Genomic DNA, 16,376 nt, shown 5'->3' with positions numbered 1-16,376 from the left:
CAAGAAGTATGCTAGGATATATAGCTATTTAAACACACTACATCAGCAACACTAACTTCCTATTAGGCAAATTCTTCATCTTGACTTTATACGGAGCCATTAACTGTGATTTCTTTCTTGCAATTAGGGAACAGGGTGGCTGTAAAACTGGTGATGAAACTTGTTAGTAAGTTGTGTATAATTTCGTTTGTATTTGCCAAGCACTAATTGCCTCTTACTTGGATGTTTTTTGCTTTGTCATTTGGCTCAAAGCGTTTACAAAATGAAATGTATTTTATGCGACTGGCTGATTAGGGGAAAGCCAAGCTATGGGATAGTTCCAGCACAGGCTTTGGGGATAGCAGAGAGAGGTGCTTTCTGTGGCTCATGCACCGGTGTTTTTCAGCAAGACCAAAACCAAATTGCTGCCCTAAGACAAGGCAAAGGGCTTAGCAAAAGGACATAGGACACTAGTTAGGGAGTGGCTCTTCACTTGTAAACCATGCAAGGGTGGATTACAGCTCAGAAACAGCTTGGGACAGGGGCCACTCATAGGAAGGCTCTCTGCCTTTAGGCTCACTCTGATATCTAGTGAGTTTAGGCTACGATGCACACACGGTGAGTCTGGCTATGTGGTAAGGAACTAACTTGAACTCACTCATGCACCTGTCTAACACTTGGACAGAGATGGTTAATTTGGGCTACAAGCCAACAGGACCTATTAGCAGGTCATCTTGCTGCAATGAACAGCTCGAGGAAGGTGGCTTCAGTCTCTTCTAAGTGAGGTGCAGTTACCGAGAACGTGCATCTTTCACTTAGATGGGACGGGGCATGAGGTTCACACCTTGCTACTTTGTAGGGACACATTAGCCTGGGACTTCCTGGCTCCTACTGCCGAGGGGGCTCTTGGTCAAGCAGCCTCTTCCATGCTGAAGAGGAAGGTGCATTCACGCTGATGATAGGACGTTTGTCACCTCCTCCTGCAAAGCCACAGTGCTCCCCTTTCTCCTCTCGCTGTAAGGTTCTGGGAAGTAAATGAAGTAGCAAAGCGTGGAAAACTATGGGAAACCTTGGCATGTGACTCACCACTGGAGTCAGCATCCAGTTAAAGGTGCAGGGAGCGGGAGGAGGAGAAGCACCAGCAGCGTTTGTTACAGAATATATTAGAACTGTGTGACCAGCACTGTGGCCCCAATCCTGAGGGGCAAAGGTCACCCTAACCCCAGCCAGAGGCCAAGCAGCAGCTGCTCAGCGCTGCTTCAGATCAAACCATCTGTAACGTTTAAGCAGGTCAAAGACAGTAACTGAACCTAGGAGTAAAGACGGGTTCATTCGAAAATTTCAGAAATTCCAGAGGGAAAGGAGCTATTAGATGAGACAGTATCACCTCTAGCAGTGCAGGATGGTCTCTACAATACGTACTTACGATCTTTACGTCCCAAGCAATGGGGCTAGTACCACTTCTCCTGGGAAGCTATTCCAACAGCTAAGCTCTCACCATTATAACTTGGATGTTCAGCCTCTATTTTCCTGTGCTTGGCTTAATAACATTCTTCCTTGTACCTCTCTTTGCAAACACGATGTTGACATCCTGTAAATATTCATAAACCACTGTGGCCCATCCCGCCAAGGCATTGCTCAACCAAGCCAGACATACCGATATTTAGCTCTATTAGGTTTTCTTGCATATCAAACCCCTTTGTGCTCCCATACATCGTTGCTGGCGTGCTACAATCAGCAATCCTACCTGAAGCAGCTCTCAGCCTGAAAGCAATATGACAATTTCCCCACACCTAGGCAAACATTTTCAAAGGTGGGTGAATCAACTATAAAAGTAGCCTGATTTTTCAGGTTCCAGGCGCTTAAAAACTGCTACTGCAGTTAATGGCAGCAGCATGCATTCAGCACCTCTTACAATCACATATCTATGGTCCCAGATATGGGTTTTGGTGTCTGGTTTTAGACACCACATTTTAGTGTTGGCCCCAGTTTAATGTGGAACCGAAATGGTTTTAACCAACGGGATTTAGAAAGAGATTAATCGAGATGCCTGGTCTACAGTGAAAAGAGCTTTTAAAAAAGTTGAAATGAAATTTGCTCAGCTACGACCACCTGAGTTCCAACCTTGAGTTCCAACCCGCTTCTGCAGTTCTGTACTGCTAATGCCCAGAACAGGGACTGGCAATCATAGACCCATAGACTTTAAAGCCAAAAGGACCATCATGATCATCTAGTCTGACCTCCTGCACATCGCAGGCCACAGAACCTCCCCCACCCGCTCCTGTAATAGACCCTCTAACATTCCTTTCACCAACTGAGGATATCAGACTACTAGACAGAGACCTCAGGGCCAAAGTTTGCAAGAGTGACTAGTGATTTTGGGCGCTCAACTTGAGACATGGTAAAAAGACTGATTTTCAAGAAGTGCTTAGCACCTGCTCTCTGATGTTCAGGCCCCTTGAAAAGGCATTTCAGGTTGGGCACCCAGAAATGGAGGCAGCCAAAGTAACCAGGCACTTTTGAAAATTTCTGAGGTGTTTGTAAGGTAAGAGAGGAAAGAACTGACTTCAAACAAGTTGGGAGAAGAATGTACTTTTTGGGGTTTTTTTACACGTTTTCTAATGATCTGGGATCTACAGACCCAATTTTGCAAACATTTTTGACTATTGCAAAGATACAAAATCCTGGATTTTTATTTATTTAAGGCTGGGGTTTTTAAAGAAATTTAAGGGAGTTCAGCATTCCAATCTCAATGAATTGCAGAAGTCCACTTTGAAAATCCCAGGCTTCATTCTTACCTTTCTTTTTCACACCTTGCTTAGACCATTACAATTTAAATATGTTTATTCTGAAAATTCACTAGGCCCTATTGATGAGATTGATTATTTACACTTCACACAAGGAAATCAGGCTGGCTATTTTCACTCCCACTTGTTTTCGGAAATGTACAAGATCATTGCTACAGGATTTGCACTCCCATCAAAGCAAGGGAAACGCTCAAGAAAACCTACCCTGGCCGTTTTCATGGAAACAAAATATTATGAAATGTTTTCTATTCATATTGGGCCAAATCCCTAATTTCAAAGAGGACTGCAGGTGCTTAGCATCTGCATCTCTGGGAATCTGACAACCTCCTTCCTCCACTTCTTTTGTTTATAGAAAGTATTCTTTGACATTGTCTTAAAAGACTCCTAAGCTTTTCAATTCCCTTGTAAAAAAGTTACTGTCTGATATCCATGTTATACTGTTGTGAAAAGAATAAAACAAGAAACAAGGCAACAAAAATCGAACCTTCAAAGAAAACAAGAACTAAAATTACAAGAAGGAAGCCAATATTTTCCCAGTGCTGAATTATGCTGCATAAAATCATTGGAGAGAAAAGCCCTCAAAACTCTTACAGCTTGCAAGACAAGATATGTGACAGCTATGACTCACAGGATAATCTCCTGCTTATTTGGAACTTAGTCTGCCATAAATTTTCCATTTTTCTTGGTACGTCTCCCTTTGTAATATGAAGCACATCAGCGTATTCAAATACACCATGCTCCCTGTATAGAGTCAGTCATTCAAAGCCCAGATCCCAGCCCCCTAGCACCTAGTGTCAGGAATGTATCACACTCTAAGGTGCTTTAAAAATAAATATTCAAAAGCTCTGAGTCAGAATCCTCCAAGTGCAATGCCCACCATGAAGCTGTCAAAACTGCAGCGGGATTATGTGTCCTGAGATGACAAGATCCACACGAGACCACATCCCTGCTTCTTCTGAGGCAACCAAACGCCAAGAACGGAACTTAGATTACCTTCATAGGTTGCTTTGAATCCTAGTAAGTTGCGGACGCTGTCTGTCTGGAAGAGGAGCCACATCTGGTGATTTGTGCTGACAATCAGATCAGGAACCGTTGTACCTGTCAAACTGTCAAAAAAATAATGCTTATTTTCCCTACAGGGGTATTTGGCTTGCTGTCCATTTCAAAGACCACATACCCCTTTTCTGTGGGGTAGACAATAACTTGCATCAGTGCTATCAAATCTCACTTTAAAAAAAAACGAATTGAGCAAATTTTAGTGCTTCTGAAAATAAAATAATGACACACCCTCTAGGCAAAGGCTGAACAACCTCACCTCAGCCACATCCTTCTCTCAATCCCAACCCACAGCACTGCTCCTTTTCCCTGGGCCAGTCCTAAATGACTAGCAACAGAAAATGATAATGGGGCCAAGGTTTGCAATGGTTTATTTTTCCTCTCTGAAGGGTAGCAAGAAACAAAAATGTATCAGAAGACAGTGAGGTCTAGTGGACAGGGCACTGGCCTGTTAATCAGGAGACTTGGGTTTTGCTCTGCCTGTGACCTTAGCAAACCACTTAGGCCTTGTCTACACTGCAGGCAGCATAGCTATGGCACTGTGGCTATGCCGGCATAACCCCGAGGTGTCGATGCAGCCTACGACAGAAGGGGTTTTTCCATCACTGTAGAACAGCACCTCCCTGAGTGACAGTATCCAGGTTGACAGATGCATCCTTCCATCAACCTATTCCATGTACTCCAGGGTTAGGTCAGCACAGCTACACTGCTTGTGGGTGTACATTTTTCACACCCCTGAGCACTGTCGCTATGTCTGCTAAAATTGTAGACCAGGCCCTAATCTCTTTCCTCTCCCACCTGCTCTCCAGTTAGACTGTAAGCTCTTCAGGGCAAGAGTCAAGCTCTCACTAAGTGTCTGCACAAACCTGATCTCAGTTGAGCCAGTGAGGCAATATTGTAATGTGAATAACGGCATCTTCCTTTGTCACTGAAACAGGACGCAAAACCTGCAGGTGAGGGAAGCGGGTGACTGAGTCACCTTCATTGCCTCTCCCTCCTCGCAGTTACTTATAAAGCAAAAAAGTAGTCAAATATTAGAAATTGAATTTAATGGCATTTCATGCAGCACTTCTCTGCTGACAGGAAAGTTTTCACAGGGACCACAAACAAACTGCAGATGGGCACAAACTCTTGTGCATCTGCTGATGCTAGGCGAACCCTTGATGATGCCATGATGCCACACCCTATTGGATTTAAACTTGGAGAGTGGTCAGTTTGGATGAGCTATTACCAGCAGGAGAGTGAGTTTGTGTGTGTATGGGGGTGGGTTTTTGGAGGCGGGTGAGGGAGTGAGAGAACCTGTATTTGTGCAGGAAATGGCCTAACTTCATTATCATGCACATTGTGTAAAGAGTTGTCACTTTGGATGGGCTATCACCAGCAGGAGAGTGAATTTGTGTGGGGGGGTGGAGGGTGAGAAAACCTGGATTTGTGCTGGAAATGGCCTAACCTGAAGATTACTTTAGATAAGCTATTACCAGCAGGACAGTGGGGTGGGAGGAGGTATTGTTTCATATTCTCTGTGTATATATAAAGTCTGCTGCAGTTTCCACGGTATGCATCTGATGAAGTGAGCTGTAGCTCACGAAAGCTCATGCTCAAATAAATTGGTTAGTCTCTAAGGTGCCACAAGTACTCCTTTTCTTTTTGCGAATACAGACTAACACAGCTGTTACTCTGACACCCTATTGAAGCACTGGAGTGCTGTTTAAGCAAGGCTCACCCGGGAAAGCCATTCTCGGGAGAGCTGAAAACAGCGACCCGTTAGAGAAATGCCACAACAGATCCATGTTCATGAAAAAACAAGGGGATGAGTAGGTAACTTTTTGTAACAACTGCATAAACAGACACACACACACGCACACACAGAGTTGCTGTATGTCCTGCATCATCCACGGATCCAGCCATAGCAGTGCCTGAAGGTGTTTTTGATGAAATTGATCCCAGAGCTCTTGAGGCAAAATTATTGTAAGCCAGCACTGCATGTGAGCAAACACAGTGGCTGTGCACCGACAGCACCAGCTCCTCTTTGGGGTTTTTGAAAGAGGCAGACGCAGGGAGGGAGATGGAAGATTGACCAAGAGGAAAAGATCATTGCCTCAAAGTTTCACACACGCTTTCAAACTCCATCTTCCCAAAGACAGTCAGGCTGAGAGGTTCACAGTTGAAGGAAGGATTTGGATGCCAAATTCCAATTAACGTTAATGGACACTGGGTAGCTGAATCCCCAAACTCTCAGCCTAAGAGTCTCCATCTCATCTGAAGGACAGGGACGTCGTACTGGGGTGCAAGAAAGGAGAATGACAACCACCAAGCTCCCACAGCTCAGTTTGGCACTCCAGAAGTTTACCATTCTGTACCATTAAAGTCATTTGGAATTTTCCTCTTGGCTTCAGGGGAGGCAGGATTCAGCTCCTAACACGCAGGACGAGAACTGGTCAAGGCTAGTGGCAGAAGCAAGGCTGGTGGTGGGTTCAGAATCAGACTCCGGACTCTAGCTTTCACAGCCAGTAGCTGTAGCCAGCGGGTATGCATGCCATGCAAGTTTCATTGACTGCACTAGAGCTGGGTGAATGCTGCAGGACGTCACCTCCCAGATATTCATTCACGTCTGCTGCCTTCGTGCTCCTTTTGCACCTGCTCTCACGAGTGACTTTTCAGCTCGCACTCTAGGATTGAAAATTCACTCCCTGGGTGTCTTTGCACCATTCACTTGATGGTAAGAGTTACACTCCTTCAGGCAGGAAACAGAAACTATACCGTGTGACTTGTGCAACCAATCACAGCTAGGCAACAGAGATTCCAAATATTTGCAGTAGCAAAGTGCTGAGTATCTAATATTAAAAAATGTGGCCGGATTAAGCACTAAGATTAAATCTGGGATGATCTTGATAATAATACCATTGCCTGGCTCTTACATTATGCTTTTCATCAGCACATCTCAAAGCGCTTCATGAAGTAGGGTCAGTGTCATCACCCCCCTTTTACAAATGGGGAAACTGGGGCATGGAGCAGGGAAGTGACTTGCCCAAGGTCACCCAGAAGGCCAGTGGCAGAGCCAGAAACAGAACCCAGGTCTTCTGGGTCCCCACATAGTACTCTATCCACTAGATCACACCGATTCTAGCTGTTCATGGACATCTCACAATGCCAAAATGAGGGACTATCCACTGACTAAATTATTTATTACAGACTATTTCCTCTGCTCTAATTTCCATGGTCAGACCAATCAGCTGTGAAATGTTCTGCGACACTTTAATTACAAGTACTTTCACAAGTCATACTTCAGAGTTATATACACCACGGGTGAGAAACGGTGACTCAAATGTCACTGGAGTGTACACTCCGCTGCACAGAGACAGTGCAAAAGAAGGAGAGAAGGCAGAGAGAAATTCCAGAGGAAAAAGAGTGAAAAATTAAACAAAATGAAATCAGAGAGGCAGACAGACAGACAGACTGTGACAAAATAAGAAAAAAAGGAGAAAAAATTTGAACATAATAAGAAATAGGTTACATACAGTAAAGAGGGCAGCCACTTATGCCGGCCTAGCTTTTGGGCAGTTATTCTACTCATAATGCACGGCAGACATTTTATTTAGCTGTAATACAGTAGTTCTGAAACTTCTGTACTGGTGACCCCTTTCACATAGCAAGCCTCTGAGTGCGACCCCCTCCCCATATATTAAACACACTTTTTAATATATTTAACACCATTATAAATGCTGGATGCAAAGTGGGGTTTGGGGGTGGAGGCTGACAGCTCACACCCCCCATGTAATAACCTCGTGACCCCCTGAGGCGTCCTGACCCCCAGTTTGAGAATCCCTGCTGTTATATATCTACATAAAGAAGGAGAGCCTAGTGGTTAAGGCACTGAACTAGGACTCCAGAGAACTGGGATGAGGTCTCACAAACACTCTTCAATCTTGGGAAAGTTACTTAAACTCTGCGCTTCAGTTCCCCATTTATAATATGGAGATGATAACCCTTCCCATGAACTAATTTTGTAACCTCTTCCACACCCAGCCCCCTCCCGGCCCCAGCAAAAAAACAGAGTTAAAGAAGTTTTCAAAACCTCACACGCAATGAGGTTTACCAGTCCCGAATGGTCAGGTGCTATTATCTTCTCCATGTCAGAGACAGGAAAGGGATGCAACAAAAAGGTTAAAGGTCAGACTTGCAGAAGAGGTGAGTACCCGTTTCGGCACCGCAGGGTAGATCTACGTTGTAATGTGAAGTATAATTGCAGGTGGGTAGGTGTACCCAGGCCAGCTTTAATTTAGCAAGTACCGCTAAAATATCATGGAACACATGGTGAAGCGGGCTTCTGCACGGGCTGCAGAAGGCTGCCCAGAACCTTGGGTACACACTGCCATTCCTAACTCACATCAGGGTCCATGCTGCAGTGTCTTCACTGCTTTTTGTAGCGTGCTAGCTAGATTAAAACTAAAGCTCCCAGTCGCCTGCTCTTACCATCATCACAGGCTGTTTCTCTCTACAAAGCAGGGCTTTGGAGCTGTGCTCCGGCTCCGCTCCAGCTCCAGGCAAAAACCTGCAGCTCCACTGCTCCGCGCTCCAGCTCTGGGCTCCGCTCCAAAGCCCTGCTACAAAGCTACACAAAACTACACTGCATTCTGCTTCAGTGTATCCTATGATTACAGCTACTGCTCCTTCCATATACTGGAGCTGGATTTGAACTGATGTCATCTTCAGCAGTTGGTGCTCCCCCTCGTCCCCCATCCTTCAGGCTGTGGAGGGGAGATGAGACCTACTGGAATAAGATCAGAGGCAGACCATCAGAAATTGGTAGATTGGAGACGGGGGCTTCCAGGCCTCATTTTCTCTTTCAGGTTTGTCCCACCCTGCTTGATGTTTGAGAACTTGACTGTTCTGTTTGAGAACTTCATGTTGCAGAAGGGTAGTCAAAGCCTGCTATGCAGTTATGTATTCACAGGTGTACCCTGCTTCTTCAATATTTACCATTGCACTAGATTTCTGACCCCACGCATTCAGCTTCCTAGCTATTGCTAGTCTCTCTCTTTCTCTTCTCCTCTGCCAAGTGTCCAGACACAGCGACATTCCAGAAGGAAGGAAGCAGCCGGATGAGGGAATTACAATTCTGAAGGCTTCCCTGGATGGGCCTGAAGATAACGTGACTAGGAAGGAAATACAAGGCACCAGCAAGAACACTCCATTCATTCTCTATTGCAAACCATGACATAAAACATTCACTGGCTTCGAGCAAATAGGCCCTGGACCCTCCAGAATGCAAACACCTATGGTAAATATCCTGATGCAAAATTCATGTACTGATTTGCACAGTGCTAAAAGAAACTACTTACACATAGAGCACAGTTTTCTGGTCTCCAACCTGCCCTCCATCACCCACTGTCAGCGTGTCGTATCCTCTTTCCAAGTCAAATTCTTCGAAGGTAAGTTTGATAACCTAGCAAAGATACAGCATATTAATACGAGTCAACCACTGAGGCAGCCTGCAGGTCCTCTTGTTTATTTCTGTGTGTGTGTCTATTGAAGAGCAATTTATAGGTGCATTAAATCTTCTGGACAATGGAAATGGTGTCTGGTCTCACTTTTTATTGCATTGTGGCATTTCTCCCCAGACGCACACAGCTATTACTGAAATCATCTTTCATTTCTCTGCTGTGTCTATCGATTTTCCAGATGCATTTACTGATACAGAGGTGCCCATTGAGCTTACAGCACAGGGGTTATATTCACTCTGCTGGCTGGTCACTATTACCATTTGATTTTCTTTGCAAATTGGGGATTTGGATTTGGGTGATGGATCTGAATGCACGTGTAAGTGGCATTTATCAATCAAACGCAGTGCAGGCAGGTTTAAAGCAGCTTGGGGCCTTAGAGTAGTTAATTTGGTGGTGGTGGTGGGGTGTACTCAGGGGGTTTCCTCCTTGGCTTTAGTGGCTGCTCTTTCTCCCTCTGCTTGAGACATGATTGCATTGGTTACACTGGGGGCAGCTCCCCCATCTCAGAGCAACGGTTTCAGGCTCTCTGCAGACTCAGACATCACTACATTAGTTTACAGTTAGTTCAAGTTTTCAGACTTTTTTCACATAAACATTGGATGGGATTTTCCAAAGCACTTGTGCAATTTAGGAGCACAAGTCCTGCTGAAAGTTAAAGAGAATTGTGCTCTGAAGTTACTTAGATGCTTTTGAAAGTTCCACTCATTTTTTTTAAAAAAATGAATGCTTCATTCTGAAACTGGGGACTAGGGCCATAGGCACTGGCCTACTTTGACTAGACCTTAATTCTGCCCTGGGCAAGCTATGTAACCTGATGCTAATAATGGCCTGATTTGCAGAGGGGCTAAGCATCCACAACTCCAACTAAAGGCTCCCAATTTGGGAAAGTACGTAAGCAAGTATTTAAATGCATCCTTATTTAGAGACGCACTTATGCATGTGCCTATATGAAAAATACCTCACTGTGATACTCATAACCCCTTGGATTATCAAATGTGAATTTATTTATTTATTAAATCTAACCTTTTTCAACTATTTATGATATTTATTTAATGTTGCATTTCAGATTAGAAATAATCTCAGATCATAAAGACAGGAACCTGGTCACCCCAAATGTCGGCACAACAGCACACGAGCAGATGCCAGTAAATAAATAATTTCATCCGGATTGGGGCAGGGGGGTTAGGTATGAGATCATCAGCTGGTGTAAACTGACAAAGCTCCATTAACACTATTGGAGTTACACTAATTTACACCAGTTGAGGAACGTTGCCCACAGTCAATTCTCTATGGGAAGTTATTAGGCACTGAAGCAAATGTAGTTCCATCAAGTTTCATCAATTGAGTATCTGACCCTAGGTTGGTCAATTTCACATTCTGACTCCCGTCAGTTTCACCGTCATGCACTAGCCTGTTACCAAAGATGAGGGAGGAATGTTTAAAACCGATTGCCACTGAAATTTAAAATAAAATTCTATTGGATCTGTCTATTCCTATTGGATTGTGGGGAAATAATAATTATTTAAGAAGTATGTAGGGATCAATTATATTTGGAAGCATCTCTCCAAAGGGACACCACTAACATTAAAAGAAAACAAACAGATGTCTGTCTAAACATTTTTTATCTACTATAGTTAAAAGCAGCATTTAAGGTTCCAGTCATACAAGGACTTAAGCACATGCATAAATTTAAGCACCTGAGTAAGCCCACTGAATTCAAAATGAACAAGGTTTCAATGGCAATTAATTTAAGTGGTACTACCCCTATGCTTAAAGTTACATGAGTGTGCCAATATTTGGGGACCAGGGGCCTAAGATTACTATAATTGCAGTAGAGAAGAGAAAAATCTGTTTCTCTTTTTTCCTTTTCCTTACATTTGACAGAACTTTGTTAACACTCATTTCGTTGTATTTCCTGTTTTCCTTCATGTTATGCGGGTCTTTCACACAGCAGCAGGGAGAGGAAAACATTTTAAAAATACAGAAAAAAATGTGATTGCAAAATCACAACTATTGGCTCAAGGGAAGAAGTAGCATCTTAAGCCACTTCTAATTTTATCTATCTATATATTTATTTTAATTGACCAGGTATCCAAAGGACAATACCCTTTTAAGAACAATGGGTATATATATGTGCGACGGGTAAATCAATTCTATACTGGGCCAACAGGGGCTGAGCAATCACTGTGGGCCCAGGAGACCACGCCCCCTCACCTCTGCTGTGCATGCTCCAGGTGGAAGGGACAGATAAAAGGAGATGGCCCAGCTCAGTTGGGGCTGGGTGAGGAGGAGGAAGGATGTATGCTGCAGGCTCCTGCAGAGGAACCACTGACTTTCCAGACTACTGAGGTCATGGACCTAGACTACGTGGAGGAGGCCCAGCCGACCGCAGAGACTGACAGGGATGCGACGCCGCTGCCAGCAAAGGAGATGCCAGAGGCGGATTTTATGGTAGGAAGTTAACCAGGGAACGTGTTAGGGGCTGAGGCTTGAACCCTTAATAGGGAGTTTACTGGCTTCATGGGACCCTGGGTCAGAACCCGGTGGAATAGGATGGACCTGGGTTCTCCTATCCCCCTGCACTTGCCACTAGGCATTGCTGCCGGGGACTCTTGATATAGACTAATTGTTTGCTTTGCCTTGCTCAGGGGGTCAGAACCCCTAAATACTATTGTTTGCCCTGGCCAGGAGGTCCATGGGCTATAGATGGCTTGTTTGCTCTGCCCTGCCCAAGGGTCTGCAGTTCCTGATTGTGATCACTTGACTTAGCAGGGAATCTCAGCGACTGTGTGACAGGGTGTATCAACCCTGCCCTGGGCAAATGGGGGCAACACCCATGGGACAGACTGAGCCCCCGTGACACCACGATTCAGGCAAAATGTTTTTTGTTCCTCTCTTATAACTATAACTAATCTCTTTAAAATGTGTTAATCTAGCAAATCTAACGAAATTAGACACTGTGGCTATCACATCTTGGGTAGAGTAGAGCATTCAAAAGCTTTTGGATTCTAAAACAAGGGGATTGACGGTATTTCATGGAGGCTAAGGAACTTATATATATATTTTAGTACTGATCAACTCCAATTCCTGATTGTGGCTTACAGTAAATGTTCTTAAAATCCCCAATCTTCATTTTTTATGTTAAATAAAAAGCTACCAATATTGGCAGCAATGCTGAAATATTCACGGACGCAGAATATTATTGAACCATGTAACAATGAAATAATGTGATTAATACAAAGAACACAGGGCTGTAAAATGGCACACATCATTAGTTACACCAGTCATGCAAGTAAACTGCATTTTAAAGAGTCTGACCCTCATTAAATAGCTAATTACATTCTAATATACTGTAGACCATAACCTTGTTGCATGAGAACAGGCTAGCGAGTGTAACATTTATTTACATATCTTTCCCTCACCATTTATATTGTTTTGCTTTCGGTTGAAGACTGAACATTATTTAATGGGACAAACACCACAAGACCTCCTGGCACATGCAGGAACACTAATGCCACAAAACCTCATTTTTAACTCATTGACAAGACAGGAATCAATTGGCGAAGTCAAAGAAATGGGCTCAAATATGCCTCATGATTTCAAGGCTTGATCCACTGCAATTTCTGACAGGAAGGAAGGCCACATTTGGAGAACAAAATTACAATAATAATCCTGTCCATGTAGTATAGCACCTTCAATGTGCTCATCTCCAAGTGCTTTACATATATTAATTAAGCCCCACGATATCTGTTTGAAGTCAACAAGTCAACATTGCTATCCAGCAGATACGACGACACAGCAGGGGATGTCTTTACAGCTGGAGAAAAAAACAAACCCACACTAAGGTCAAGGGACTTGCTCAAGGCCAAAGCGTGAGCAGGTGGCAGAGCTGAGCACAGAAACTCAGGCATTTCTGGGTCAGATCACTAGATACCCAGCTCGTTCGGAGTACAAATATTTTGGCTGGTTTACCCGAAACTGTATCCCACGCCTCAGTTAATCAGAAGCCAGTTTAGCATCTCAAACCTGTAAACTGCTGAGCAATTTCGCCTAATTTGAGCAAGCCACATAAGCACGTGCTTTTATTTTAAGCATGTGAGCAATTCCTGCTCCACGTCTTGTAGCACTGAGCTCTAGGAGTCCTTCTCAGAAGAAACATTGACAAATGAGCTCAGTTTTATTTTAAGAAGGGGGGGAGGCGTCACCAGCAGTGGGCTCAGAAATGCCAATTTTAATTCAAATCTTGTTTTTCCCCAGACACTTCTCAGTTTGCTTCTAGTTCACCACTTGAGAAACCAACGCCTGCAGCCCAGGGGCAAGCACAAAGACTTAAGTCCTCAAAAGAGTGGTTATGGAGAGCGGTCCCATGTGGTACATGGGCCCCATTGTACTCAAAAGTTTTCAACCAACGCTGCACTGTGCTCAGGGTGTCTAAGCACACCCCAGGGCGGATTATGTAACTCAGTGGTTTGGACTCACGATAGGTAGGTTTACACTGTTTGGGATGTGATTTTCCCAGCTCGTACGGGCATACCCACACTAGCTTTCATCTGGCTAGCTCGCTAAAAATGGAACCAGCGTCTTAGCACCACCGACTTCAGTATAGGCGGCACAAGAGAGTACATACCCAGGGCAGGGGGTTGTTAGGTGGATTTGGCAGCTAGTACTGAGACTCACGCTGCTGCTCCCTCACTTCCATTCTTAGTGAGCTCGCTAAACGAATGCACCCTATAGCTAGGCTCTGCAGAACAACATTTTGACAGATAATTGTGAGGGACGGCAGGTCTAGAATCCGGGTCCATAAGTCGTCCTCAAACAGCAGCCACCACCCAGCCGCTCGCTGGTACCAGCTGGGAGCGTGGACTGGTGGACCTAGCTCACCAGCACCACCATGAAGCTCCCGATTGGAGGAGACGTCCAGCCTCTCCGATTGGCTCAGACTCTCTATTGAAGTGAGAAGGAGGCTCAGAAAGTTGTCTGAGTAACTAGATGACTCCCTGGCTCGCTGCTATATTGGACCCTGCCTTCTTGCATGACCCCTGGGCCATGCTTTGTCCCTGATTCCTGCTTTCCTGTCCTATTTCTGGTTCTTGCTTCTACACCCTAACACTGGCTACTGACCCTGGCTTTAACTCCAGTTCTGATCTCTGGCCCCAGTTCGCCACTGCGAGGAGCACTAGGATATGTCCCCGTGTACAGCAATGACATTGATGGGGCTTTAAAGCCTTTTTTTAAAATTTCTGTTGATTTAAATTTTTACAGGTTTGAGAAATTAGGAGAGGGTCAGACAATTATTTAATGACAGCAGATGCTGAGATTTACAAAGTTCAAGCTTTATAACCGTTGAAATACAAATGATCGATATCGCATGTCAAGATATACAAAGTAACTATCCTTAAATCACACTCTCAAATTCTCAAGCAACATTTTTCTTACTTTGGCTGTTCATAAATTGAGATTTTTTTCCCCCTTGGTTTAGCATGCACAGTGAAATTGACGTTTACCAACACTGACCACAAAAACCCCGCATCCTTCCAAACCTACTGATATCACATACAGAACATTACCTTGCAAAATGCTACTGCCCCATTTTGGTTGTAAAACTATTTAATACCTTGCTTCTTGAGAAGAAAAATAAAACTTAAAAAAATGCAGCAGCCCAGCTCTCTCCTTTTCCCAAGCCAAAGGACACTTGAACCTTAAAAATATAGGGTCAGATCCTCAGCTACTGTAAACTGGAATAGCTCTATTGCACTCAGTGGATCCACTTGATTTACACCAGCTGAGGATGTGGCCCCTACAGTTCTTTTCTAAATACAGAACCCATGATTTTCAAATGAGTTCTGAGTTTGGCCCAGTGGGTTTTCCCATCCCTAATATTAAGAACTCATGTAGGAGCTCATCCAAAACCCAGTCAAGTCAACGGGAAATCTCTCACTGAGTTGGATGGGCTTTGGATCAGGCCCATAATGCTTTTATCTCTAAAGGACTTTACAGAGATGCAATTAATCAATCTTCAACTCTCCCACCTTGCGATGCAATGCACATAAGTGTTCTTATCCCTATTTTTCAGATGGGAAACATGAACCCAGGAGGTTAAAGTCCCAGTTCAGTAAGGTATTTAAGCATGTGCCTAATGCAGTGAATACTCACGTGCTTGAGTACCTTGTTGAATCAGGGTCTACATGACTTTCTCAACAACCCAAAGAATGTCAGTGCCAAAACTGGGATTAGAACTCAAGTGCTCCCAGTATAACAGACATATGCTGTGAGCCAATGAACTAACCCAGACAGCTAGTTTCTACGGGACGCTGCGTGGGCGCAAGGAACTGGCCATGCCAGTCAATCTACTTGCTAGATTGGGGCCTTTGTCATCAGCACACGTATTTTATTCAGTGATCACACTTTTCTGTTGTTGAATGCAATGATTGAATGAATCCCTGTTGAGGTTACAGGGACAAACCATCCCAATGAGTCAAAAGAATAGTAAATATGGCAGGCGACCAGCTTGGCTTAACGGTGAAATCCTAGCGGATCTTAAACATGAAAAAGAAGCTTACAAGAAGTGGAAGGTTGGACATATGACCAGGGAAGAGTATAAAAATATAGCTCGGGCATGTAGGAATGAAATCAGGAGGGCCAAATCACACCTGGAGCTGCAGCTAGCAAGAGATGTCAAGAGTAACAAGAAGGGTTTCTTCAGGTATGTTGGCAACAAGAAAAAAGCCAAGGAAAATGTGGGCCCCTTACTGAATGAGGGAGGCAACCTAGTGACAGAGGATGTGGAGAAAGCTAATGTACTCAATGCTTTTTTTGCCTCTGTTTTCACTAACAAGGTCAGCTCCCAGACTGCTGTGCTGGGCATCACAAAATGGGGAAGAGATGGCCAGCCCTCTGTGGAGATAGAGGTGGTTAGGGACTATTTAGAAAAGCTGGACGTGCACAAGTCCATGGGGCCGGACGAGTTGCATCCGAGAGTGCTGAAGGAATTGGCGGCTGTGATTGCAGAGCCATTGGCCATTATCTTTGA

General features: G+C 44.2%; 1 protein-coding gene across 1 annotated transcript in view; it reads right to left on the bottom strand.

Annotated features, from left to right (window-relative positions):
• Positions 1-16,376, bottom strand: part of CSMD2 (CUB and Sushi multiple domains 2) — a 536,402-nt gene that overhangs the window by 223,460 nt on the left and 296,566 nt on the right. The window contains exons 11-12 of the mRNA XM_077837745.1: positions 9,185-9,288; positions 3,780-3,892 (exon numbers count right to left, since the gene is read on the bottom strand). Of these exons, the coding sequence (XP_077693871.1) occupies positions 3,780-3,892; positions 9,185-9,288 (217 nt within the window). The remainder of the gene's footprint in view (positions 1-3,779; positions 3,893-9,184; positions 9,289-16,376) is intronic.

The sequence above is a fragment of the Eretmochelys imbricata genome, chromosome 19 (assembly GCF_965152235.1).
Source record: "Eretmochelys imbricata isolate rEreImb1 chromosome 19, rEreImb1.hap1, whole genome shotgun sequence".
NCBI lineage: Eukaryota > Metazoa > Chordata > Testudines > Cheloniidae > Eretmochelys > Eretmochelys imbricata.
This window is presented reverse-complemented; position numbering and strand designations above follow the sequence as displayed.